The 26141-nt window shown below is 41.5% G+C and overlaps 1 protein-coding gene across 1 annotated transcript in view; it reads left to right on the forward strand.

Annotated features, from left to right (window-relative positions):
• Positions 1 to 201: 201 nt before the first annotated feature.
• Positions 202 to 26141, forward strand: part of loxhd1b (lipoxygenase homology PLAT domains 1b) — a gene marked incomplete at both ends in the record, with an annotated part of 44248 nt that continues 18308 nt past the window's right edge. The window contains 20 exons of the mRNA XM_080739001.1: positions 202 to 847; positions 4788 to 4902; positions 5138 to 5149; positions 5497 to 5577; positions 5976 to 6160; positions 11030 to 11128; positions 11257 to 11405; positions 15350 to 15473; positions 17692 to 17801; positions 18294 to 18434; positions 19476 to 19611; positions 20990 to 21150; positions 21270 to 21356; positions 21692 to 21827; positions 22551 to 22705; positions 22820 to 22980; positions 24319 to 24395; positions 24753 to 24949; positions 25222 to 25414; positions 25808 to 25968. Coding sequence (XP_080595127.1) covers positions 202 to 847; positions 4788 to 4902; positions 5138 to 5149; positions 5497 to 5577; positions 5976 to 6160; positions 11030 to 11128; positions 11257 to 11405; positions 15350 to 15473; positions 17692 to 17801; positions 18294 to 18434; positions 19476 to 19611; positions 20990 to 21150; positions 21270 to 21356; positions 21692 to 21827; positions 22551 to 22705; positions 22820 to 22980; positions 24319 to 24395; positions 24753 to 24949; positions 25222 to 25414; positions 25808 to 25968 — 3126 coding nt within the window. The remainder of the gene's footprint in view (positions 848 to 4787; positions 4903 to 5137; positions 5150 to 5496; positions 5578 to 5975; positions 6161 to 11029; positions 11129 to 11256; positions 11406 to 15349; positions 15474 to 17691; positions 17802 to 18293; positions 18435 to 19475; positions 19612 to 20989; positions 21151 to 21269; positions 21357 to 21691; positions 21828 to 22550; positions 22706 to 22819; positions 22981 to 24318; positions 24396 to 24752; positions 24950 to 25221; positions 25415 to 25807; positions 25969 to 26141) is intronic.

Consider the following 26141-nt stretch of genomic DNA (forward strand, 5'->3'; position numbering starts at 1 on the left):
CTGTAAGCAAGCAGAGACCCCGGACACATCCTGTGACACAACCTGTCTGTGAGCTGCCCTGCCCTGGCCTGGTTCCCCTCACCGCAAACTCTAACCTTGCTGGCAGGTCACTGCCGTGGTGCCCCACAGGTCAGTTTAATCAAGTTTCACCGGAACCCACTAAGAACAGGTTACGGTTACAAGGTAGTGAATAAATTAAAGATGCCCACAAAAAAGAAAAAAAACTCTCAGAGTGCAGTGGAGGAAACCAAAGAGGCGGATGACGAGGACTTGGAGGATCAGGAACCAAAGCCCAAGCACAAAGGTAAACGGGTCAGTGAGACAGAGGATGCTGCCGGGCACACGAGGAAGAAGACAAAGAAGAAGGTAAAGAAGAAGTCCGCTAGTGATGAGGAAGGGTACAACTCTGACACATCGGGAACTGATGTGAGGAGCAGCAAGACAAAAGGGGGTGAAAAGGCCAAGGCAAAAGTCAAGAAAAAGAAGAAATCCACAGAGGAGGACCAGGAGGAGTTGAGCAATAAGACTACCAGGAGCACAGATGACGAGAAGGACAACAACAATGTTCCCAGGAACAAGAAGGGAGCAGGGAAGCTCCCTGATGTGATAGAGACCACCGGGGAGGGAGCGAGGAAGAAAAAGTCTTCGGGCAAAGACAGCCAGAAGGACAAAATGGGAAAGAAGAAGAAGAAGAAGGGGGATGATGACGAGGACAGCGACGAGGACAAGAAGGGCAAGAAGGGCAAGAAGAAAAAGATTGAAAACTATGTGGAGATCTACGAGAACGAGCTGAAAAACTACGAAGAAACAGCCGAGAACTACGAGGACGAGTATCATAAGAAGAAAGGTAAAGGAGTTGTTTTTCAGTTCTTCCTCAACCTTGTGAATGGATATAGGGAGCAGACACAGGTATTATGCCAGTGGTGGACCCCACTTTTCTTTCTCCCCCTTTTTTAAATTCTTTATTTACCCAGGGTAGTAGCTGAACACAAGTGCTTATTTTCAGCAACGCCCTGCACATAGACACACACTAAAACCTGGGAGCTGACCAGTACAACCACTTATAGTGTTGGACACTAAGCAGCTCTGGAGCAGTCGGAGGTTCAGTGCCTTTGCTCAAGGGCACTTCAGCGGTGTTGGGGGAGGGGTGAGGGGTGAGTGGTGGCTATTCACTTCCCTCACCCAGATCTTCCCTGCCTGTCTGGGGAATCAAACCGGGAACCTTCCAGCGACAAGTGTGCCTTTAGGCCACCACAGGCCCATCACTTGAGTAGGCCTATAGATACTCCTGGTCAAATATTACTCAACTGTTGCTCAGTCAAAACTTTAGTTGTGGGATCGCTAAGGCAATCACACTACATTATTCCCAGGCCTATTGTTTTCAGTACTGTTTTTTGGCATTTAACTAGTCCTTCATACTTTTAGCTAGAAACTCTGTTCCAACGCAACGTTCATCCTAGTTAGGACATAATAGGCTGCCATTTGAATTTTTTAATAATTAGTTAGAGAGATTTCACTTTGAATTGCAAATAAAATCTTACAACCGAATATTAGACCCTAGCAACCACAGTTTTACCCTAGTAACCTAGTGGCAAGCAATTAGACACTAGCAATCACATTTTACATTACTCAACACTGTCTACACTATCAAAACTTTTAACACTATAGATCATACATGGGCAACTGGCGGCCCGGGGGCCACATGCGGCCCCCACCTTCACTTAGTGCGGCCCGCAGGTTAATACCGGAATACTAATATTTTATTGATTTAAGCTGTTACAATTCCAAACAAGACCTGCTTTAATTCCGTCAGTCTATATTAGTAGCTTAATGACTAGTATAGTAATAATAAAATGTATTTTTTTTTTATGTCCAATGTATTTGTATTTAGGTTCATGAAGTTAACATGAGTATTTAATTAAATGCGTTTGAGATTGAATCAAAATTTTACATTTCAGGATTACAATTAAAAAATAACAAAACATAATTCAGGATTCCAATTCAAAAGAGGCAAAAATAGCCGATCTACAAGCTTGAGCTTGTAGATCTGCTATTTTTGCTTATTTTATATGAGATATGACAAAGTAGGACGTAACAATATGCAATGTGGCCCTCTGGAGTGAAGGTGGAAATATAGTGGCCCTCGCCATCATCAAAGTTGCCCACCCCTGCTATAGATAGATAAATTTGTATTAGTGTCCTGCACTACAAGATGCCCAGCCGCACAGGCTTACAAGACACAACAACAATACTTACATATTTAATACTTAACATTTTTAAAACCTTTAAGACCTTTAAAACATTTAGAACTTCAGACCTTTAAAACCTTTAGAATCTTAAACCTTTAAAACCCTTAACACTACTAATACTTTAACAACTTAACACAATTAAAACTCTTAGTACTATATCAACATTCTTAGCGATCCCACACTGTTTCTTCAGGAACAGTACTTTCTAGTTAAAAGTAAAATTCTACAGTAAGTGCCTTTAAAAATACTTAAGGACATCCTTTTGAAGTAAAAATATGTATTTATTAGTATTTAATTAATTAATATCAATTTTTATTTCATTGTTTTCACAATGCATTTACAGAACCAACATTTTTATTTGCATCCAAAGCCCTTGCCAGCAGCCTCCTTTTCTTCTTCCTACTACTGTATTTCATGTGCAGGTCCTGGCTTAGCAAGGAAATTAATTTCAAAATGAGTTGTGTTTTTTTTAGGACATAGTGACACCACATTTGGTTATATGCGTCAAATTCAGGAGTAACTTTTTACTTTACAGCCTTCCTAGAAATGCATTAGAGTCAAAAGTATAATGTTTGTCTTTGAAAATGTAGTGGAGTGACTTTCTACTGTATAAAGTTTCCAACACGCGGCTGTAGCTGAGTGGTGAGCAGCCGTAGCTGGGTTAGGGTAGGGAGCCTGCCTGAGGAGCCAGAGTTCCTGGTTGTCGCAGGTACGATTCCTGGTCCGGCAGCGATGTGTCCCTGAGCAAGACCCTTAATTGCTTCCCGAGCCCCACATATGGCTGTTCACTGCTCCTATTCGTTATAGGATGGGTAAAATGCAGAGAATAAATTTCACGTATGTGCAAATGTACTGTGACAAACAACTCCCCAAGGCGTGGGGCCTATATTATTATTATTATATTATTATTAACACATTTGCAGTAGATAGTCTCATTTCAGATGTAACAATAACACCAAGAAAAGATTTGACGGCTGTCGGCTTATGAAGCGTAATAAATTTCAAGTCTTTTATTCCAAAAGCCAATCACTATGAAGACCCATCTGAGAACAGGAACGACAAGTACCATAAGATGAGAGGTAAAGGAGTGTTTTTCAGTTTTTCCTCAACCTTTGAAACATGAACACACAGCTGCAGAACTCAGAGTGAATGGATATAGAGAGCAGACATAGGTATTATGCCATTGGTGGACCCCCACTTTTCTTCCTTTTTTCAACACTGCCCCATCACTTGAGTATAGATAGGCTACTCTTGGTCAATTATTACTCAACTAATACGTTGTCAAAACCACAGTTTTACTGTAGCAACATTCCTAATAGACCCTAACCGCCTATTCAACCATAGCAACACCCTCGCACTAATCAACACTGTCTACAATACACCATCAACACTTTTAACACTACTAACACCTTTAAAACCTTCAACACCTTCAAAACCTTTAATACTTTTAAAACCTTTAGAACCATAAACCTTTAAAACCTTTAGAACCTTAGACTTTTACATTTTCATCCCACAATTTTCTAACCCATTTTTCACCAAGTGCCAATTGCCTAAGCTGTAATCCTGGGCTCTGCTCTCCCTCTGCCAACCTGGAGAGGGCCCGAACTGAGCTCATGCTTCCTTCAGTGCATGAGGAGTGAGCAGGCCGCTTCTTATCAACTGACAGGGGGGAGCCTCCTTGGTTGGACGTACAGTAGCGTGTGGAAGGAACACGTTATTCCAACAAGTTCCTTTCCCCTCCATCAGGCGCCCGGATGGCGAGGGGGAGGCAGTATAGAGACCAGAATTACTGCATGTTATTGTGAGGGTATCTACCCTATAGGAGACACGGGGAGAACATGCAAACTCCACACAGAAAGGACCTTTCGCCAATCCTACCTCTACCTTTAAAACCTTTAAAGCCTTTAAAACATTAACACTACTAATACTTTAACACCTTTAAATACTTTAACATGTTTAACTCTACTTTTAACACTCATTTAAAGAAAAGATTTGACAGCTTACGAAGCGTAATCAATTTCAAGTATTTTATTTCAAAAGCCAATTCTGATTGATTGCAATTACGTGATATGGACTGACCCTCAGGCTGTCTGGTTCCTGGGTGAATGAGCATATTGTTTAAATGAATTGTCTTGGTAACATTACACCATGTAGTGTAGTATCCACGCACCGCTATGATGGTATCTCCGGCTTACAGCTACATGACACCTGTCATGACACTAAACTTTACCGTACAAAGAGGTTTTCACGTCACTCAAGATAAGGGTTTACAGTGACCTGAAGTCACCTACTCCCAGCTTTGCCATGTGCAGGATGCCTTCATGTAAAGCTACTGTATGCAATGAAAACCCAGTCCAGTCATTGAGTAGCCATGGTTAATTTACAGTACATTATGTCACTGACCCAGATCAGACCTCAACAGAGATACACCCACGCACACATAATCTCAAACGTTTACTTGATCCCCCTCTCTCTATCTCAGTGTAATAGCAATCTTTCTCGCTAAAACACACAATCTCTTTTTTTGCCACATCATAGTGTATGAAGTGGTGACCATCACTGGAGATGAAAGAGGGGCAGGCACCGATGCCAATGTGTTCGTCACTCTGTTTGGAGACTATGGCATCACTCCCAAGTTGCATCTGGCTAGCAAGTGAGTTTCTTCAAAGTTTATCAGAAGTGAGATGTTAACTAGGTCCACAATGTGATAGCCGGAAGCAAGTTTATTAAGCATGTTTCTTACGCAAATACAATTGACTTTTTTGGTACCATTTCAAAATATTTGCACAAATACGTCTGTAGAGTTTAAAAGAAGCCTAAACTCACACCCTGTTATAATAAATTATGATTTTGTATTGAAACCTTTTCTTTTCTCTCCCTTTCAACAGCACAGAGAAGAGGTATATCTTCACATTCTCCCTTTAGTGAGTGGGTGGTAGTGGTAAGAAGGTGGATGCCCAGAAGACAGCTTCTGCTTTTAGAGTTTGGAGTTGAATTACATTTAGAACAATGCATGACTGCTGCTTGCGTCATATATTTCTGCCCAAAATACGGCACAAATACTACATTTTGGAAAAACAATTTGACTCCATATGGAGACATATGACAATTCACCCATAAATGCAATTATAAGGCACATGCAGTGTTTTCAAATAGAGCTAATTCTGCAGTTTTGCATGGGTTTGCTTGTGCTGCCTTCCCATGCATTGCATTCAACACAATACAATTTCAAATTTCCCCATCTCAGAAATCGAACTGCATTTGAGAGGGCAAAAACGGACGTGTTCAGGTTAAAAACCCACAATGTTGGACCCATTTCAAAGATAAGGTAACGTATGTGAGCTCCATATAACAAATTCTAATATACTACTTACAGTATATAGTAATCAATAATTTCATATTTAACAACGGAAAGGATTCTAGAGCTCTCTAAATATAGACCTTTACAGTGTACATTTATAAGCCAACGTTGTACCGATACACATCAATACTAGCAAGCAGCTTCCTCCACCTGTGAAGTCATTACTCATGATTCTGCGTACCCAGACAGATGCTTTTTCAGGAGTTATGGAGAACTTTTCTTATTTTAAGTAATTTCCATATAATACTTAGAACAAAAAAACAAGCTGATGTTGTCTAGATATGGACTAGTATGTAAATGAAGATAATTTTCCGTGTGCCGTCTAGTTTGTAGGTCATTTCTCTCTCTCTCTTCCCTTCCTACAGAATTGAGCATGACAACACAGGAATGAACGCCAGCTGGTTCCTGGACAGAGCAGTTGTGACAGATGTGATCAGGCCACATCTGAGATTCTACTTTGGTTGTAACAACTGGCTCAGTAAAGTGGAGGGAGATGGCCTCTTTGTTAGAGACCTACTGGGCTCCAATGACCCCATGGACATGCCCAAATGTATGAGTATTAAACAGTATACTGTACTGTACGTATGTCCATTGTCCATATAGGAGAGTGGGGTAAATTGAGACACCGGGTGAACTGAGACACCACCTGTATCTAGGCAATGGAACACATTTGTGTTGACAACACAATATTGTATGTTTTTAACTCATTTAGTACCACCCCTTTCACCACTAGAGGGCGCCCAGTGGCCATAGAAAATCCCATAGAGATATGCTGGTATATGCAGAAGCCCTGCAGCCATGACTTGCCTGAACACTTTCCTTTGTGCATGTACAGGAAGAGGATGAAGTTAGCTTGAAGTTAGCTATTGGCTACCAAGCATTTTAGAAGCCTTATTTTCGTCAACTTAGCCATGATTAAACCTTGCACACCTCATGCATGGGAAAAAAACAGAGAAGAATGAGCTCTAAAAAATCCAATGCAATCCTGGATTGCATTGGAGTGGATTTGTGCAGTTTGTTCAAAGCTTTCAAACAAAAAAATCCGATTGGAAATCCGTTCAGGCATTCTTGAGATAATCGCCATTATGTTTTACATGTTATGTAAACAAACATGGCTGCCCTGTATGTTAGATGGGGTTGTATGGGGGTGGAACATGCAAAATCGCGATTGAAATCATGTTCACTAGATTTGATGGGGTCCAAAAAAAAAAATTCAAAAAATTTTTTTCAAAAAAAAAAAAAAAAAAAAAAATTTTTTTTTTTTTAATATCCCGAACTAGTTCGGGATAGGCACTCTGGGATGCGATAATATATCCCGAACTAATTCGGGATAGGCACTCAATGAGTTAAGATCTTGCATTTAATGATTTCTTTTATTTTTTTATTCTATTTGCCATATTCCTGGCCCCGCCCCCAGCTTCCTGTTCATATCCTGAAAGAGGCGGAGGCTGAAAAAGCTGGCCTGAAAAACATCATTTGGTTTCCTGTTGTCCTTGCATTAAAGTTTCAGTAGATGGCGTTCTGGGCTCTGTCTGGGCTCTGAATGTACCTGGGTTGCCATGTCTGCTTATAATAAGCAATTTGTGTCTTTAAAAAAAATAGTATAGTTGCTTATTGGGCTTACTTTCTGATATTTTTTAAACTAGTGGTTCCCAAATCTTTTCATATCAAGGACCCCAGATTAACATATTTGTCCACAGTCGCAGACCCACATCTGAAAATATGTGGCGCCAGGTACCTCCACACAGATTTATGTTGTTGAAATGTTTCAAAAATATTTCCCCCCCTCAATATTTTTTAAATAGCAAATATACAAGCTCACAATGTGTTGCAATGTGACACATTGTGAGCTTGCTGATCTGCTATTTTCAAATATAAATGTAAAGTAGTATAGCCTAGTTGCTTCTGCTGGGCTTATTTCTTTGGCAAAATCTGGCAACAGACAATAGAGGCCTTTCTGGGCCCGCCCCTTTCCCCCCTCCCCCTGAGCGGCAGCCATGATGGAGTTACTGCTGCAGCAGTGTGTGTCTATGTCTGTCTATGGAGATGAGACTTTTAATGAAATTAGTCATTACCAGTCCCATCTCCATGATATTTAGATCTAATTCCTTCGCCAGTTCCATCCGCATGATTTGTAGATCTAATTCTATGAGTCCCATCCCCATGATTTGTAGGTCTAATACCATCGCCAGTCCCATCCTTATGATTCGTAGATCTAATTCTGTCTGTTCCATCTCAATTATGTTTAGGTCTAATTCCATCGCCAGTTTCATCCAAATGATTTGTAAATCTAATTCTATGAGTCCCATCTCCATGATTTGTAGGTCTAATTCCATCGCCAGTCATATTCTGTAAATTGATGCTCAATGTGCTAGGGCTATTGGAAAAATGTTTCCCCTCGATTCAGCAGCTGATGAACAGAAAGCTGATTTGTTCATCCTTATGATTTGTAGATCTAATTCTATCTGTTCCATCTCAATTATGTTTAGGTCTAATTCCATCGCCAGTTCTATCCGCATGATTTGTTGATCTAATTTTATCAGATCCATCCCAATGATTTTTAGATCTAATTTCACCACCAGTTCTATCCTTATGATTTGTAGATCTAATTCCATCAGTCCCGTCTCAATTATGTGTAGGTCTAATTCCATCGCCAGTTCCATCCACATGATTTGTTGATCTAATTCTATATAGTTCAATCCTCATGATTTGTAGATCTAATTCCATCGCCAGTCCCATCCTTATGATTTGTTGATCCAATTCTATCAGTCCCATCTCAATTATGTTTAGGTCTAATTCCATCGCCAGTTCCATCCCCATGATGTGTAGGTCTAATTCGATACATTCCCAACTCCATGTTCTTTAGATCTAATTCGATAGTCACATCCCCATGATTTGTAGATCTAATTCCATCACCAGTCCCATCCCCATAATGTGTAGGTCCAATTCCATCAGCAGTTTCGCCAGTTCCATCTGTATGATTTGTAGATCTAATTCCATCAGTCCCATCTCAATTATGTGTAGGTATAATTCCATCGCCAGTTCCATCCACATGATTTGTAGATCTAATTCTATACAGTTCCATCCTCATGATTTGTAGATCTAAATCCATCGCCAGTCCCATCCTTATGATTTGTAGATCTAATTCTATCAGTCCCATCTCAATTATGTGAAGGTCAAATTCTATAGCCAGTTCCATCCCCATGATTTGTAAGTCTAATTCGATACAGTCCCATCTCCATATTCTTTAGATCTAATTCCCATGATTTGTAGATCTAAATCCATCACCAGTTCCATCCCCATAATGTGTAGGTACAATTCCATCGCCAGTTTCGCCAGTTTCATCCGCATGATTTGTAGATCTAATTCCACCGCCAGCTCTATCCTTATGATTTGTAGATCTAATTCTATGTCCCATCTCAATTTTGTGTAGGTCTAACTCCATAGCAAGTTCCATCCGCATGATTTGTAGATCTAATTCCATACAGTCACATCCCCATGATTTGTAGATCTAATTCCATCACCAGTTCCATCCCCATAATGTGTAGGTCTAATTCCATCACCAGTTCCATCTGCATGATTTGTAGATCTAATTATATCTGTCCCATCCCCATCATGTGTAGGTCTAATTCCATCACCAGTTCCATCTGCATGATTTGTAGATCTAATTCTATGAATCCCATCCCCATGATTTGTTGGTCTAATTCCATCGCCAGTCCCATCCTTATGATTTGTAGATCTAATTCCGTCACCAGTCCCATCCCTATCATTTGTATGTCTAATTCTATTGCTAGTTCCATCCACATGATTTGTAGATCTAATTCATGTGCTGAATCTGAAGCCGGTGGGACGAACGTTTCTCGAGATAAGTGGATTACATACATACATACTCACAGAGATTTGTCACATTTATTGTAAGCAGATGAATTATGTGGATGGGACTGTATCGAATTAGACCTACAAATCATGGGGATGGAACTGGCGATGGAATTAGATCTAAACATAATTGAGATGTGACTGATAGAATTAGATCTACAAATCATGCGGATGAAACTGGCGATAGAATTGGACCTACACATCATGGGGATGGGATTGGTGATGGAATTAGATCTACAAATCATGACGATGGAACTATATAGAATTAGATCTACAAATCATGCGGATAGAACTGGCGATGGAATTAGACCTAAACATAATTGAGATGGGACTGATAGAATTAGATCTACAAATCTTAAGGATGAGACTGGCGATGGTATTAGACCTACAAATCATGGGGATGGGACTCATAGAATTAGATCTACAAATCATACAGATGGAACTGGCGAAACTGCCGATGGAATTGGACCTACACATTATGGGGATGGGACTGGTGATGGAATTAGATCTACAAATCATGGGGATGTGACTATCGAATTAGATCTAAAGAACATGGAGTTGGGAATGTATCGAATTAGACCTACACATCATGGGGATGGAACTGGCGATGGAATTAGACCTAAACATAATTGAGATGGGACTGATAGAATTAGATCAACAAATCATAAGGATGGGACTGGCGATGGAATTAGATCTACAAATCATGAGGATGGAACTATATAGAATTAGATCAACAAATCATGTGGATGGAACTGGCGATGGAATTATACCTACACATAATTGAGATGGGACTGATGGAATTAGATCTACAAATCATAAGGATAGAACTGGTGGTGAAATTAGATCTAAAAATCATTGGGATGGATCTGATAAAATTAGATCAACAAATCATGCGGATAGAACTGGCGATGGAATTAGACCTAAACATAATTGAGATGGAACAGATAGAATTAGATCTACAAATCATAAGGATGGGACTGGCGATGGAATTAGACCTACAAATCATGGAGATGGGACTCATAGAATTAGATTTACAAATCATTTGGATGGAACTGGCGATGGAATTAGACCTAAACATAATTGAGATGGAACAGATAGAATTAGATCTACGAATCATAATGATGGGACTGGCGATGGTATTAGACCTACAAATCATGGGGATGGGACTCATAGAATTAGATCTACAAATCATGCGGATGGAACTGGCGAAGGAATTAGATCTAAATATCATGGAGATGGGACTGGTAATGACTCATTTCATTAAAAGTCCCATCTCCATAGACATAGACATAGACACACACTGCTGCAGCAGTAACTCCATCATGGCTGCCGCTCAGGGGGAGGGGGGAAAGGGGCGGGCCCAGATAGGCCTCTATACCATGTCACTTCCTTACTTGGGAGGAAGTGAAAAGATGTTTTTTGAAGCAGCACACAGAGAAAAACTATTTAGCGCCCTCTGTAAAAGAAAATGGCAGCCTCCATAGAGAGGGCCAGGAATATGGTGAATAAACGTTTATATTAATTTTGATTCTTATATTTCTAGATAACAAATATGCTGTTAGTGTATTCACCGGCGCTGAGAAAGGCAGTGGAACAGATGCAGATGTCTTCCTCAACATCTTTGGGGAGTTTGGGGATACAGGTAAAGAGCGCAGATACAGTGGGACTCAATCTACCCGTCTCCATTGCAGTACATGATATCACATACAGTATGCATGTGCCCAAGCCAGGTTGGGCTCCTAAAATTCAAATTTTGCTTTGCTGTTTAAGGGGAAAGGCGACTTGCAAGTGAGAAAGACAACTTTGAAAGTGGTACGGAAGATAAGTTCACTCTTGAAGCTCCAAACCTGGGTAAAATCAGGAAGATCACCATTGGCCATAATAACAAAGGCTCGTCAGCAGGATGGTTTTTGGACAAAGTAAGAATTAAGTTTTCATTTTTAGAAGATACATAATTTAGAAGCCTGGGCTGGCTTCCAATTTCGGGCTTTTGATCCGGTCGGGAGCGGAAGATCTCCTACGTTTTTCTGTAGTCCAAAACGGACTACACTTTGGCCGGAAACAACGACCGGAAACAGTTTTAACCCGTACTTGCGCATGCGCTAACTACATGGCTAACGACTTGCGCATGCGCTAACTGGGTTGAAACTGTTTCCGGTCGTTGTTTCCGGACAAAGTGTAGTCCGTTTTGGACTACAGAAAAACGTAGGAGATCTTCCGCTCCCGACCGGATCAAACGGCCCGTTTAGTAAACGAAGACCAGGCTTTCCCCCAGCGGAAAGCCTGGTGATGCGAGGTTAATAATTTAGTAGAGGACTACAGAAATGCAAAAACTCACCACTTAAACCCTATTTTATACTTAGTCCTACAGAGTATCGCATGACATAACTAGCAGATCTACAACTACAGTACAAGCTCACAATGCACTGCAACACAATGTGATTCTGTAGATCAGCTAATTTTATTGATGTTTTTTACTTTTGAAATCTGACTTTACGCCAGGTTGAAAGTCGTAACTCAGTTCAGTTTTTTCTTTTTTGTTGTCGTTTCTATTCATATTTAGATGAACAGCTGTGTGCTTCACAATATGTAAATATTAAAGGAGCACTTCACCCATTTTAAACCTTATCTTCACTGAATTGGTCCTCACCAATGTTCATTGCGACGGTCAGGTCGCATTTACTATCAAAACCTCCACCGGCTGTCTGTCAGTCTGTCAGTCAGTCCGTCAGTCAGTCAGTCTGTCTGTCTGTCACGTCACGTCACACTTTTGCCCTACTCATATCTCCGCCATCGTTAGCCCTATCCATGTGAAATTGTCCACACACACTCCTTGAACCAAACCACAACCTTCAGGACCCCCGGACCTCCACAGACCCCCAGGGACCCCAGGGACCCCCTGCCACCGCCGCCAAATAGTGCAAAAATGACCAAATCGACACCCCAACTGGGCTGCTCACGGGGAATTCCCGGGGACCACCGACTCCTGCTGCTCCAACAGCCCTTCACCTTCATTGGTTTAACTTTGCCCCGCCCCCTCCCCTCATTGGCCAAAACTTTATTTGGCTTTACCCATCAACCGTTTGTCGTACAAACCTGTGGGTGGTGTCAATTGACTTGATTAAGAATCCTTAACCTTAATTGGTTTAATTTTGCCCCGCCCTCTCCTCTGCCGAAACTTTATTTGTCTTTACTCATCAACCGTTTGTCCTACAAACTTGTGGCTGGTGTCAATTGACTTGATTAAGAGTCCTTCACCTTAATTGGTTTAACTTTGCCCCGCCCCCTCCTCTGATTGGCCCAAACTTTATTTGGCTTTACTCATTAACTGTTTGTCGTACACACTTGTGGGTGGTGTCAATTAACTTCATTAAGAGTCCTTCACCTTAATTGGTTTAACTTTGCCCCGCCCCCTCCTCTGATTGGCCGAAACTTTATTTGGCTTTACTCATCAACCGTTTGTCGTACAAACTTGTGGGTGGAACCAATGCCACTTACAGGCCTCTTTGTGTATATTGTGGCCTGGTGGTCGCTTATCTCCCGATTAGGGAGTCTTTCTGGTTCTAAGATGGCACAATTTCCGTCTTCTCTCTTGTGCCTCATCATAGGTGGGATGTGGACAGTTCAGAAACCTGCCTACAAATTACAACATCAATGGGGATGACAAGCAAATTGAAACTACTATTTGCTTTTTTTACTTACAGTACTGGTAGTACCTACACTGGTAGGTAGGTTTCTGAAATGTCTGCACTCTGCAGCTCTTATAGTGAATATTACTGAGGAGTAGGACACATTATATGAAGATAGGTTGCGTTGCGAGGCGTTGTAAGCATGTAGATCTGCTATTTTCACAATTTCTGCCTCTAATATTAAACAATTTGGCCAATATTTAATTTGTCATTTTAAACTTATTTTTTTTACTGTTGAGTTGAGAACCACTGCTTTAAATAAGTTATTATGGAATGCGTTGCTGTACTTAAGACATGTGATAGTCCCTCCCTGCTCCTCCGACACATACAGCAAAACCTGCAGAACCAATGAGATCACTCAAATGGCCACATGCACACAAGCACGCTTTCTCTCACACATGAACATGGCGCATTGGCGCACGCTCACACGCACGCACGCACACAATACAAGTTGAGTTGATATAACACAATGCCACAAGTAATGCAACATATTTACTCAAACTATAGGCATATACACCGATACAGTACAAAGCACACACACACACACACACACACACACACACACACACACACACACACACACACACACACACACACACACACACACAAACACACCCGCACACACACACACACACACACAGTGCATGGCGTCAGTCATCCTACACTGTGTGTAAAGAGAAACCTTGGTCCATTAACAGATTAGCTTTCCAGTAGATCTATCTATGATAACCATGGTATATCTCTACATTCATAGCAATGAAAGGAGTCCAAAGTATCGGTAGTCTAATCTACTGTATATAAGAGTGTACGGTACGTGTTGTAGTTTGCACAAATGAAACAGTGAATGTCGGTCAGTCACGCCTCATGTCACGCTCCATATATGGCCAAGACAGAATTCATTTGCAAGTGTGACTCGTGTCACGGCAACCACACTTGCAAATTAATTCTGTCCTTGTCCCTTTTATGCCCATATATGGAGATCCCTGATGTCATCAATATTATGCCAATATCTGGGAATGTCCATATACAGTATGGACATATTTGGAACTATTTTGATTGTCTTAAGTACCAGCTCTTATGCCTTAACTTAAAGGCCTGTCCATATCCCTGACCACAAAACGTTTTGTGAGAAAGGTCCGGTTTCAACTACAAAATGACATGACTTGCATCTTCTGAAAAGCATTGCCCCGAATTAGAGATCGGAAAGCTGCACGTCGGAACTCTCTGACGAAATGTTCGGTGGTCGGAGACACTGAGACAGTATGGACAGGCTTTAAGTTAGGGCATAAGAAAGAGCTATACTTAAGACAATCAAAATACAGCCCATTGTGTCAGTCTCAACCTCGCTTCTTGACCCTTATGGAGTCTTACTGGTGTAAGGTTATGGCTCCTGACCTGAACCAATAGGAACCAAGAAACAGTTTCTACTTGTTCTGAATCTAGGCAATCGTAGCCAATCAGGAAGGAATATGGGAAATGGGACAGATCCATGTTGATGACATGACTTTAGAGATACTGTGTACCGCTTTGCATGATTTTAGGCCAAAATCTGTAGGAGCAGTGTCCAAAAATGTGTTTAGCTAAAATCAGCCTGATGGTTGCGCTAGAATAGGGCCATGTGAGAAACCAGGGGCGGAGGTTGTGATTTGCCATCCAAGGAGTGGTGGAGATAAGAGTAGGGGCAAAAGTATGATGTGACGTGACGTGACGGACAGACAGACGGAGGGAGGGACAGACAGCGTCATTGGGACCTGACGGTCGCAATGACACTGCTGGTTCAGGAGACACCACCTTTTAATTTAATAGCATTTTCTCTCAACCTATTGAGATGTTTTTTCCCATGCAGTGAACTGAAACTTTCAACCCCATTTGTTGACATACAGTAGTCAACACAAGCCTCCTGTTGCATTTACTGTACTGCATTTACTGACATACCAACACTTATGTGTGTGTAACTTGGCAAAACAATTGTTGTGAATATAACCACCTCCCTCAAAGGACTGTGTGCTGTTATAACGGTACACAATATTATTACCGAGCCAGGTTGTTGATTAAGGACATTTCTATAGTCATGCAAAGCAGTCATGTAACAAGCTTGAACATAGGTAGGCCTACACACCTCTAGGTTGCCTTGTTTGATATTATAATAATTTTTACTTTCCTTTTCAATGCAGGTGATAGTAGATGATATGGGGAACAAGGTGGTGTATGAGTTTCCCATTGGCCGGTGGTTTGCCATTGATGAGGACGATGGGAAGATCCAGAGGGACATTCTAGTGGGAGGGACAGAGCCCACAGGTCAGTATTTGATCATCATAATGGAAGGCATAGCCCACCAGTCATACATATGAGTGTAAAATTTAACACAGAAAAAATTTATAGTCATATAAATAATATACTGTATTTACTGTCAGGAACTGCTGTTAGGAACTCAAACTCAAACAAAGGGCAGGAGATGAGGATCACATTAACGTCACTTTACTTGACGAACGACACAGGGTAACTTAAGATCCCGCACTGAACCAGCGCTAGGACACAGTCTAGTCTCTGGAGCTTGTCACCCAACCAGGCTCAGCTGGTCCTCACAGGTGACTATCAGGGCAATCAGAGGCTTCTAGCCACAGAGATGAGGCGAGAGGTTATTGGCAGAGGGAAATTAGGAACAGGACATGGGAGGGGCAGAGCGAGCCAAATCATGGACAAACAGTCATTTCCCTCTATCAGCCACTATATTACTGTGTGCTGGGGTGTTTCCTTGCAGAAAGACACATCTGGCTGTATTTTGGTTTTGTTGCACTGTTTACCTTTTATGTTGGCATTCATCCCTTGGAGGGACGTTTTTGTCAGGGGGAGCTGGCCAGAGCTTGCCTGGCTCTAACCTCGCGTCACCAGGCTTTCCGCTGGGGGAAAGCCTGGTCTTCGTTTACTATACGGGTCGTTTGATCCGGTCTAGACCGGATGGTATCCTACGTCATTTTGTATTCAAAACGGACTACAGTTTGGCAGGAAACATCAAACCGGAAACAGTTTCAACCCAGTTAGCGCATGCGCAAGTAGTTAGCGAATGCGCAAGTAGGGGTTAAAACTGTTTCCGGTTTGGTGCCTGCCAAACTGTAGTCCGTTTTGAATACAAAATGACGTAGGATACCATCCGCTCCCGACCGGATCAAAAGCCTGAAATTGGAAGCCGTCCCAGGTTAGCCTGGCTCCAGCCCATAGACCCGCCTACTATCTGCGTCACGATCACTTGCGTGCGGCCGCACACATGCACGCTCGCACACAGACACACACACACACACGTAATGTTTGTTACCATTGTATTTGCTAATGGCTTGGCTAGCAATGTTGTGCACACGGATGAAGCCACAAGTAGGCGGATCCGCTGATCTCAAGTGATTGGTTTAGGGGAAGTCAAAGTCCCTCCCCCCGTAAATCGTTCAGACAGGACACTATGTCAGACTCAAGCGTCAGCCAGAGCTTGCCTGGCTCCAGCCCATAGACCCGCACACTCTCTATGTGTCGACTGTTTCTCTGGTGAGTTTGTTAATTGCTCACTTTGAACTTCAAAGGGGTTGTGCACTGTGTTAATTGATTGGGCCATAAAAGCGTCAAGTGCTCGTTAGTGATCTCTCTTACCAATGATGTTTCATGCCTGTTATAGAGGAGAGGGGGAGGGGGGATGTGTTTGTATACACACAGACTTGCCTAATTCCCCTTTAAAGAGGTGGTGCTATAGTTTTGTAATTTTTGTATGTGTCTATGGAGTTAACATTATTCTAATAGACCACCTGGTGGGTTCTAATGTGCAAATATGTCTTCCCTGTGTATTTTTGGTTACTTCCTGAAAGCTGAAAGCCTCTGAGCCAAAAGGCCCAACTAAAAAACACTGAGTTAATGACTTCATATAATCATTCCCTCCCCTTTATTAAATTGATTAAATTACCTTTTTCTGGCAGCAAAAAAAAAAAAGGTCTCAGAAGATGTCCATGGTCCCCTTGCAGTTGGGAGAAAAATATAATCAAATAAGCAAATAAGCGATTTGATAGGTGGCCTCTTCCATTGTGTACACTGGGGTTTGTTGACTGTTGGTTGGCGCACCAGTATGATCGGTACGCCTGAAACTCATCCAGTGAGAAAGGTTCTATGGTGCAAAAACTAAATGCGATTAAAATGAGTTATTTCTTTAATTCGCGTACATTTTCTGTAATTAACTAATCAAAATGATTCCGTTAAAGTCCCAGCCCTGATGTGCGTGTGTGTGTGTGTGTGTGTGTGTGTGTGTGTGTGTGTTGTGTGTCTCATGTCCTTTCAATAATTTTGCTGAAGAGACAAACAAAAACATTCTCCCTCCGGCTTACCAGCTGCTATTACAGGATGAATTCTTAGGTCAGACTGCATCAGTGTTTTGATCTGACAGATTTTCCTGCTCATCTCCTCTGGGAGTATGAGGGTGATGAGGCAGAGAGGCACTGCTGGCAGACTCCCTGGTTGTCTGACATGTAACTGTACCCATCAGGCATTGTGTACCGGATTCAGATCGTGACAGGGGACATCCGAGGTGCTGGGACCAACTCAAAGATACACATCGTGATGCATGGCTCCAAGGGTCAGAAGAACAGTGGGAAGGTAATGAGAAGGGGGGGGGGACCTATTTTGAGATTTAGAAATTGATTAATTCTCCTCAGGAAACCCAAATATATATATATATATATATATATATATATATATATATATATATATATATATATATATATATATATTCTTTTTTCATATTTATAAAAAGTCTCAGATTGTAGGAAAAAACAAGACTTTCATGTCTAGGAAAAGTCATGAAATGGCAAATTTCTGAGAGCTTCCTGAGAAAACCCATATTCCACCTCTAAATCTCAAAATCGATAAAGCAAAAAGGACATCCATGACAGCAGACTTTAAACGAATAACAACACATGGTTTTATCATTTATCTAGTAAAAAATGCTTTTTCAGCTTTTCTTCTTATGGGGGAGAGAATTAATTCATGGGCTGCACAGTGCACATGGCTTTGCACACAGTGGCAGAGGTAGAGCTGTAATGAGCTGTGGATTGTGTTCAAATGATCCGTTCTCCACTTCTGACTCAGGTGTTTCTGGAGGGTGGTAAGTTTGAGCGTGGTCTGACAGACATCTTCAACGTTGAGCTTGCTGCTCTCCTCAGCCCACTCAGCAGAGTCACTATCGGACATGACAACGCAGGCGTCAGTTCCGGGTGGCATTGTGAAAAGGTACAGCGCATAGTAACACACACACGCATGCACGCACTCACTCAATTCTACTCACGTTTATTTGTAAAGCCTGTAATAGGCTATAATAGTCCCACAAAACTGTGACAAGTGATGAGTCATCACTTTTCTTTGGATGAGTCATCACTTTTCACAGTTTTGTGGGGCCGTTTTTAGCCCAAGGAATGTTTTCCATGCAAAACAAGTGCTTGCAATGGATTCAGAATCATTATAAAACCCTAGATTGACCCCTCACATGCTACTTAAAGGGGCCTCACCATGCTTTTCAAAATATATATTTTATATAAATATTGATCCATAATACGGTTTTATACACCTAAACAACCTCCCGGATATTTAATTTTCATGTTCTGTCTGTCTCTAATACCAAGCCATTTCAGAAGCAATACCAAAATGCCCTTTGTTGGCTGTCTTTGGGCTAAAATTGGAACGACACAGAGAAGATTAGCATGGTACCGATGAGAACCATGTAGAGGCGATCCATTCAAGCCAATTTTAGTACCACTTTACCTCATGGTTCCACCTCATATACATACAGGTAGTCTCAATAGAACCCCTTTTTGGGAGGCATATAGCCTCCCAAAAAGTATGGCCCAATAGGAAATGAGCCCCTTTGTGACACAAACAAGGGCCTGTGACATAAACAAGGGCCTGATTTCAAATGAGTACCGTTCAGACACGCCCATTCAGAAAATCACTGAAATGAAAGGCAAGGCTTAGAGTTAATGAATGGGTTTTTGGGGGGGCTAGAAGAGACACTGGAAGACCAAAAAACAAGAAAAACAAATGAAAAATTTTGAAATTCATGGTGAGGCTCCTTTAAAGCATATTTGGGGGATATTCTTTTCCTTTTAGTATAGTGTATAGTAAGTGAATGGGCCCCAAACCTTTTAGGCCAATAAAAAAAAGATATATCAAATGTCATACTTGCCAGCCAGACTATAATCACTGTTACTCAAATGGGTTTAAAACTAACCTGAAACACTGCTACAGTCTTTTTGTTTTTATTAACACTTGTTGCAGGTGGTGGTGTACTGTCCCTTCACAGGGATTGAGCAAACCTTCCCTTGCAATAAGTGGCTGGATGAGAAAGAGGGAGATTGCCTGATAGAGCGGGAGATCTACGAGATGGTTTCACTCAGACAGAAAAGACAAAAGAGTAAGTCAAATTTGGTCTTTTCATTGAACATGCATTGATGTGTCATTATTTGACAGCACTTAATTTACATTTTGAGAATTGTAACTACAGTAGATCAATTTTTTTCTGTCTGTGTAATACATTATAATAGCATTCATAATATGCTTATAATTATAAAGAGTATTGACAAAAAACACCCCAAGGAGGGGGACTATTCTACTCTACTCATAATTATAAACATTTATAATAATTGTTATGGAGCATATCATAGACCAAAACTTAATAATAAGTCTTGCAGATACAGTATTTATTTACACGCTGGTGTCTTCCTTTACTATTTTTCATTATATTTACAATTAACAATCCATTTGTTAATGTTTTGTGCTTATGGTCCGTGAGATTTAGATACTTTTAGGGACAAAAGACTAATCTGGAAAAGAAGAAATATATAGGGTTCCAGCACTTTTGTGGTTTTACCCCTAATTAAACAGCACGTCCAATATATTCCACATTTGTCAGGGTGGCCATAGAGATTCCATCTGGTAATCAGAAGGTCACCGGTTCATCTCCCAACCCCAGTCTATGTGTCAAAGTGTCCCTGAGCAAGACACTTAAAGGACAACTCCGCCCTAAATCACTTCTAGGCTCATTTTCCTACTTATATTGATCCATAAAGACTGTCCATGGGGTCTATTAGGCAGAAATGCACCTGTTGTCCAGTTTCCCCAGCAGAACCCAGCAACTCTCATAGCATGTGTGGAGCATATAAGCCTATCGCTTTTACACTATTTGGTGTGTTCAAAAGTGATTTTCTTTTTCATGAATGTGTTACTAGTTGTCATTACAAACACATCCATGCCTTGTTTGCTCCACACAAGCCACCACAGTCTCATAAATCATGTTTTGGGGTGAGCATTCGGCACAACTGCCAATCAAAGTGACTGTACTGGCCAATCACAGGGCATCTTTTCCGGGACTTGGTAAAACACATAAAAGCATAACATCTGTTTAGCAGAGTGTGATGGCTTTTGTGGGACAACGATGGCATGGATGTGTTTGTAATGACAACTAGTAACACATTCATGAAAAATAAAATCATTTTTGACCACAACAAATAGTGTAAAAGTGATAGGCTTATAGGCTCCACTCTATGCTATGAGAGCACCTGGGTTCTGCTGGGGAAACTGGACAACAGGAGCATTTGTGCCTAATAGACCCCATGGACAGTCATTTTGGATCAATATAAGTAGGAAAATGAGCCTAGAAGTGATTTAGGGCGGAGTTGTCCTTTAACCCCTAACTGCTTCCGCTGAGTAACCTCCAGCTGGGTGAAGCTGAAAACTGAATTCCCCCTGCGGGTCTAATAAGGTAATCAAATATATTTTCTGGTTCTCATCAGGGCACCCGTGGTCCCTGTGGATCTGGACATCAGACCTGCCTAGCGCTGGGACAGATGCGGACATCTCCTTCCAGATCTATGGAGAGAGGGGCAAGTCAGATATGATTAGGCTGGACAACAAGACAGACAACTTTGAACAGGCCATGACGGATAAGTTCATGGTAAGTGTCCCATGCCTTGATATGGACAGCTGGATATTGCAGCTACCTCACATGCATGTATGTTGGTATTAAATAGAGTACTAGTAAAATCAGACTTTTATTTTGTTGTGGTCTGATAGGTTGAGCTGCCTGAAATGGGGAAGTTACTTAAATTTCGCATCTGGCATGAGAAGAGAAGTCAGTTCGCAGGCTGGCATCTCAGTAAGGTGAGCATATACAATATATTATTACTACAATAGCTTGTTTATGCACCACAACACCAGTGTTTTTAAGTAGCTCTCCTACTGTATATACATATTTGTAGTTGTAGTATTTATCATTTCTGTATATTGTTGTGAAATTAGGTCAATCTGTAAGAGCACCCAATCTAATGCAACGCTTTGTGAGGTTGTAGATCTGTTTTGTCTATATTCACCAAATGTTTGCCTATTATGCCATGCCCAGAATAGGGATGCTAAGGTTGTTGTGGTTAAAAGGCCACTCAAACCCTGATGCCTGCTACAAGCAAACAGGTTTTCTGGTTCTCTCTTCCTCTGTCCAGGCGTCTCTGATGAAGACTTTAACGAAGGAGAAGTACAAGTTCCCGTGTGAGCGCTGGCTGGACGTCAATGAGGATGACAATGAAGTGGTGAGAGAACTCCCTGCCACTGGAGATCTGATCGCAGAGCCACTGCCCGGTATGTTCATAATGCTGACATTCCACTGTAAGGACAACTTTGTTTTTTTACATCAAGGGTTCAAATTTTAGATAGTCATTAGAGAAAAGAAAAGATGAGTGTTAAAATGTTTTCATTTACTTCTTTCTATCATTTTAGTGATTTTAACAATTTCGCATGCATGCCCCCAGGTTGGTGGCATGCATGCAAGTGGCTAAATATGTATTTTTAGACACAATAAGCCCGCTCCCAAGATGCACTGCAATCTTTCATGGGCAGATGTGACTTATGGGGGCTGGTGTAAATAGTAACAAAGAAATTGCCGGCTTATTCTGTCTAAAAATACACATTTAACCACTTGTACGCATGCCCCCAACCACTGAAATCAAAATACTAAAATCGCTAAAACAATAGAAAGCAGTAAATTAAAACATTTTAACACTCATCTTTTCTTTTCTCTAATTACAATCTAAAATATGAACCCTTATTGTAAAAAATCTAAGTTGTCCTTTAAGGCTTGTTTGCAGTCTAAATCAACAATCCATCACTGAATCGATCAGTTTGATTAACTTTTGCACCCTCATCCTTAGTGTTACTTTAACTCTGAAAGCATACAAATGGATAAATAAACACAGAGTGTGATTTTGCTGTGTGAATTCACCTGTATGCAACCAAAGTCGGCAGTCTTGTCCTAAAGAGAACAACCTTGGAAGCCTGAACAGAGAATGTGAATGTGTTTGACAGTGATCAAGTACAGAGTGACCATATGCACGGCCACTGTTGGTGGCAGTGGCACCGATGCGACCGTGTCCACCGTTCTGTTCGGAGACCAGGGCGACACCGGGGAACGGATGATGATCAACTGCAAAAATAACGTCAACAAGTTTGAGAAAGGCAACGTGTGTACAACCATGTTATTTATACCTATTGTAACCACTGTTGTAGTGGATTTGCTCAAATAGTATGGCAGATGTCGGTATTATATTGTGTTAATTTTACTCTTTCTCTTCCAGGCGGATGAGTTCCTAATCGAGGCGGTGACCATCGGACAGGTGCGCAGGGTGAGGATAGGACATGATGGCCGGGGTGGAGGCTGTGGTTGGTTCCTGGATAAAGTGCTTGTCAGAGAGGAGGGACAGGCTGAGGCTGAGGCTGTACAGTTCCCCTGTAATAGGTGGGTTGGCACAAGAAAGAAGTTACGTTTTTGTTCCATTCTGCTTTAGGCTGGGCAATATATCGAAAATGTATTGATATCAAGGTACTGTATCAACATGCAAGGTATACATATTGACGAAGATGGCTTGAAATGAGGTATTGGTGTATGTGTCCAATTAATTAACAGACACACTATGCAGATGCACATAGCACATGCAAAAAAGCAGTCTATCTGTAACCAGGTGTGGTTATTTCAATAAAACCTACCTAACCCTTCTATGTGTACTGTGCAGTGTGCATGCAGGGATATGCTATTCATTATCTGGGTTAGGCAGGCAGTGGACCTAAAGCCGAAAAACATTAAAAACTATATAATGCAATTGTTTTTAATAATATCGTGAGTAATATCGATTGATTGATTGATTGATTGATTGAAGACTTTATTAGAAGTTTGCATAGGAAAAGGTACAGTTTCATGAAGGTACAGTTCACTGGTACAAGGTCTACTAAAAGGAGATCCATGAAAAGACAAAGCTTATTTCCACAGGAAACCATTTAAGTATCTCATATAACATTGAATGACAGACGAATAGAACACAGTACTATGCAGTAGATATGTAAAGAAAAGAAAAATAAGAGAACAAAAAAAAAAGAGTCTAAAACAGTAAGTAAGTATATATCGAGGTATTCAACAACGTTATCGGATATCGAAGGTTTTCCTAATATCGCCCAGCCTTAATTCTGTTTGTTTTCACTGTTCGTAAGATATCTCCAAAAGATTTGATCGAATTTGCAAGCATGAAACTTTGCGGAAAGTGTGGGACAAGGAAGAACTGGGCTGACCATGACTTTCTCATAAAAGGGAATGCAACTTTCAAACGGATTCACTTTGACTGTATGGATATCTCCCAGATCCCAGATCAGATTAGCAGGAAACCTTGTGGTCAGACTCGTCACAGGACAGGACCTTTCCAACCGATTGGCAAAAGGGGTGTGTGTTGGTGAGCGTGGATTCTTCTGAACTGCTCCGCGTAATACCATGAAATGTGTGTGTGCCTATCAGTAGACATGTGGGGCAAACCTAGCCTGGGTTCCAGACTACAAGAAGTGTGTGAAAGAGGCTGGCAGCACCAGGCTAGGGCAAACCCTACGTTATTGGCCCAATCAAACATAATGGGGGTGCTGGAGAGCTCATTCCCTGCCACTGCACAGATAAAGTGCTGAACCATCCCATGTGTGGAAATGAAATATCTTGACAAATGCATGGTGTTGGCACAGGTATGCACTCTACTGCAAATCTGGTGGAACAGATGTTAGACTGTGAGATAACGATGCTTATTGTGTTATTTTGTCCTAGATGGCTTGACCGCGGTGAGGATGATGGACAAATTGTTAGGGAGTTAGTGCCACAATTAGAAGGGCAACGTCTCTTCAGTAAGTGCTTTTACTTTCTTTCTTTCTTTCTTTCTTTCTTTCTTTCTTTCTTTCTTTCTCCTTCTTTTTTCTGGGAAAAGGGGTTACTTCGAAAAATTAGATTTTTGTGGATATCATTTGGGGGTTACTTTCGGAAATTGGAATTGTGTGGGTGTCATTTGGGTGTTACTTTCAAAAATAGGATTTTTGTGGGTGTAATTTGTGTGTTTTGATTTGAATTATGTTTGACGAAGGTTTAAATGACCACAGTATTTTTTCATGCGTCTGTGTGTCTGTGTCTGCATCTGTCTGTCTGTTTTTGTGTTTGTGTGTTTGTGTTTGTGTATATCTGTCTGTATACTTTGTGTTGTGTGTTAGATACCGATTATATAATTGCGATAAAGACAGGCGACGTCCCCGGGGCCAGTTCAGACTCCAGGGTGTTTTGCAAGCTTTACGGGGAGAAAGGCGACACCACTAAGAACATGCTTGTGGTGTCGGACAACGACCTCGGGAACTACTTTGAATGTGGCCGGATTGACGTCTTCGTCGTGGAAACCTTTGACATCGGACAGGTGTGACAAACGTCAGCCACAAAAAAATGCTGATCTACAAACTCACAATTAGTTTGTGAATTTTTCGAATTCTGAATACTGAATGTTTGCCTTTATAATTAATAATGTGCCTAAAATAGGCTGAAAGGGGTTAAAGACAATCCCGTGGGACAGCATTAGCTCTACAGTCACATCACATGCACTTATAAGCAAGCCTTGCACTCTATACAGTGAATGCATATCTTTGTCCCCAAGCATTTTGAATATTTGGCTTAATGCGTTTGTTATTACAGATCAACCGTCTGATGATCGGCCATATGAATGAAGGCATGCGCGCTGGATGGTTTTTAGACAGCGTTCAGGTCACTGTGCCACTCCATGGGAAACAGTACATGTTCCCCAGCCATCGCTGGCTTGACGTGAGAGAGGCTGACGGCAAGACAGAGGTGGAGCTTTATCCCAGCGAGGTCCTGGACACTGAACAACGTAGGCAACAACTCCCCCTTGCAGTAATAATACACACACACACACACACACATAATCAGGTTAAACAGAGCATTTTCTTAATCACTTGAACCCCAGCATGCCTATTCTGGGGGGGGGGAATTCTCCAAAACTGGTAGATCTAAAAGCGTGATGCAACACAACGCATTGTGAGCTTGAAGATCGGCTATCTTTGGCAAAGACATTTGGTGTAGTCCAAGTAGTCTACATTCCAAGGAAATACATGTAGTTTATTTAGTATGACTGTAACAATATCTCCACCACCAATAATACAATTGAAGGGGGATATCAAAAACAGAGGCATGAATTCAGCCCTTGCCCCAGCAAAGAGAACCATACACATAACTGGGCTTTTTGCCTACTCTTATTTTTCAGTTATTAATTATGAAGTAACGGTGATAACTGGAGATGTGACATTCGCTGGCACCAATGCCAATGCGTTCATCCAGATCTATGGAGAAAATGGGAAGACGGAGGTCCTGACCCTTGCAACCAGATCCAACAACTTTGAGAGGAACACCACAGACATATTCAAGGTATCTAGGATTGTGCCTCATATATATATATATATGTCATAGTATATTAGAGAAACAGCACATTCGAGACGCGGAGCACTCGTGGTGCGGCACGGGGCGGAGCAAGCGGTCGCCACATCAACGTACTCCAGGCGGTGCGCCGCTCTATTGTCCACGACACTGCGAGCGGCTAC

Source organism: Nannobrachium achirus, assembly GCF_963921795.1.
Source record: "Nannobrachium achirus genome assembly, chromosome: 12".
NCBI lineage: Eukaryota > Metazoa > Chordata > Actinopteri > Myctophiformes > Myctophidae > Nannobrachium > Nannobrachium achirus.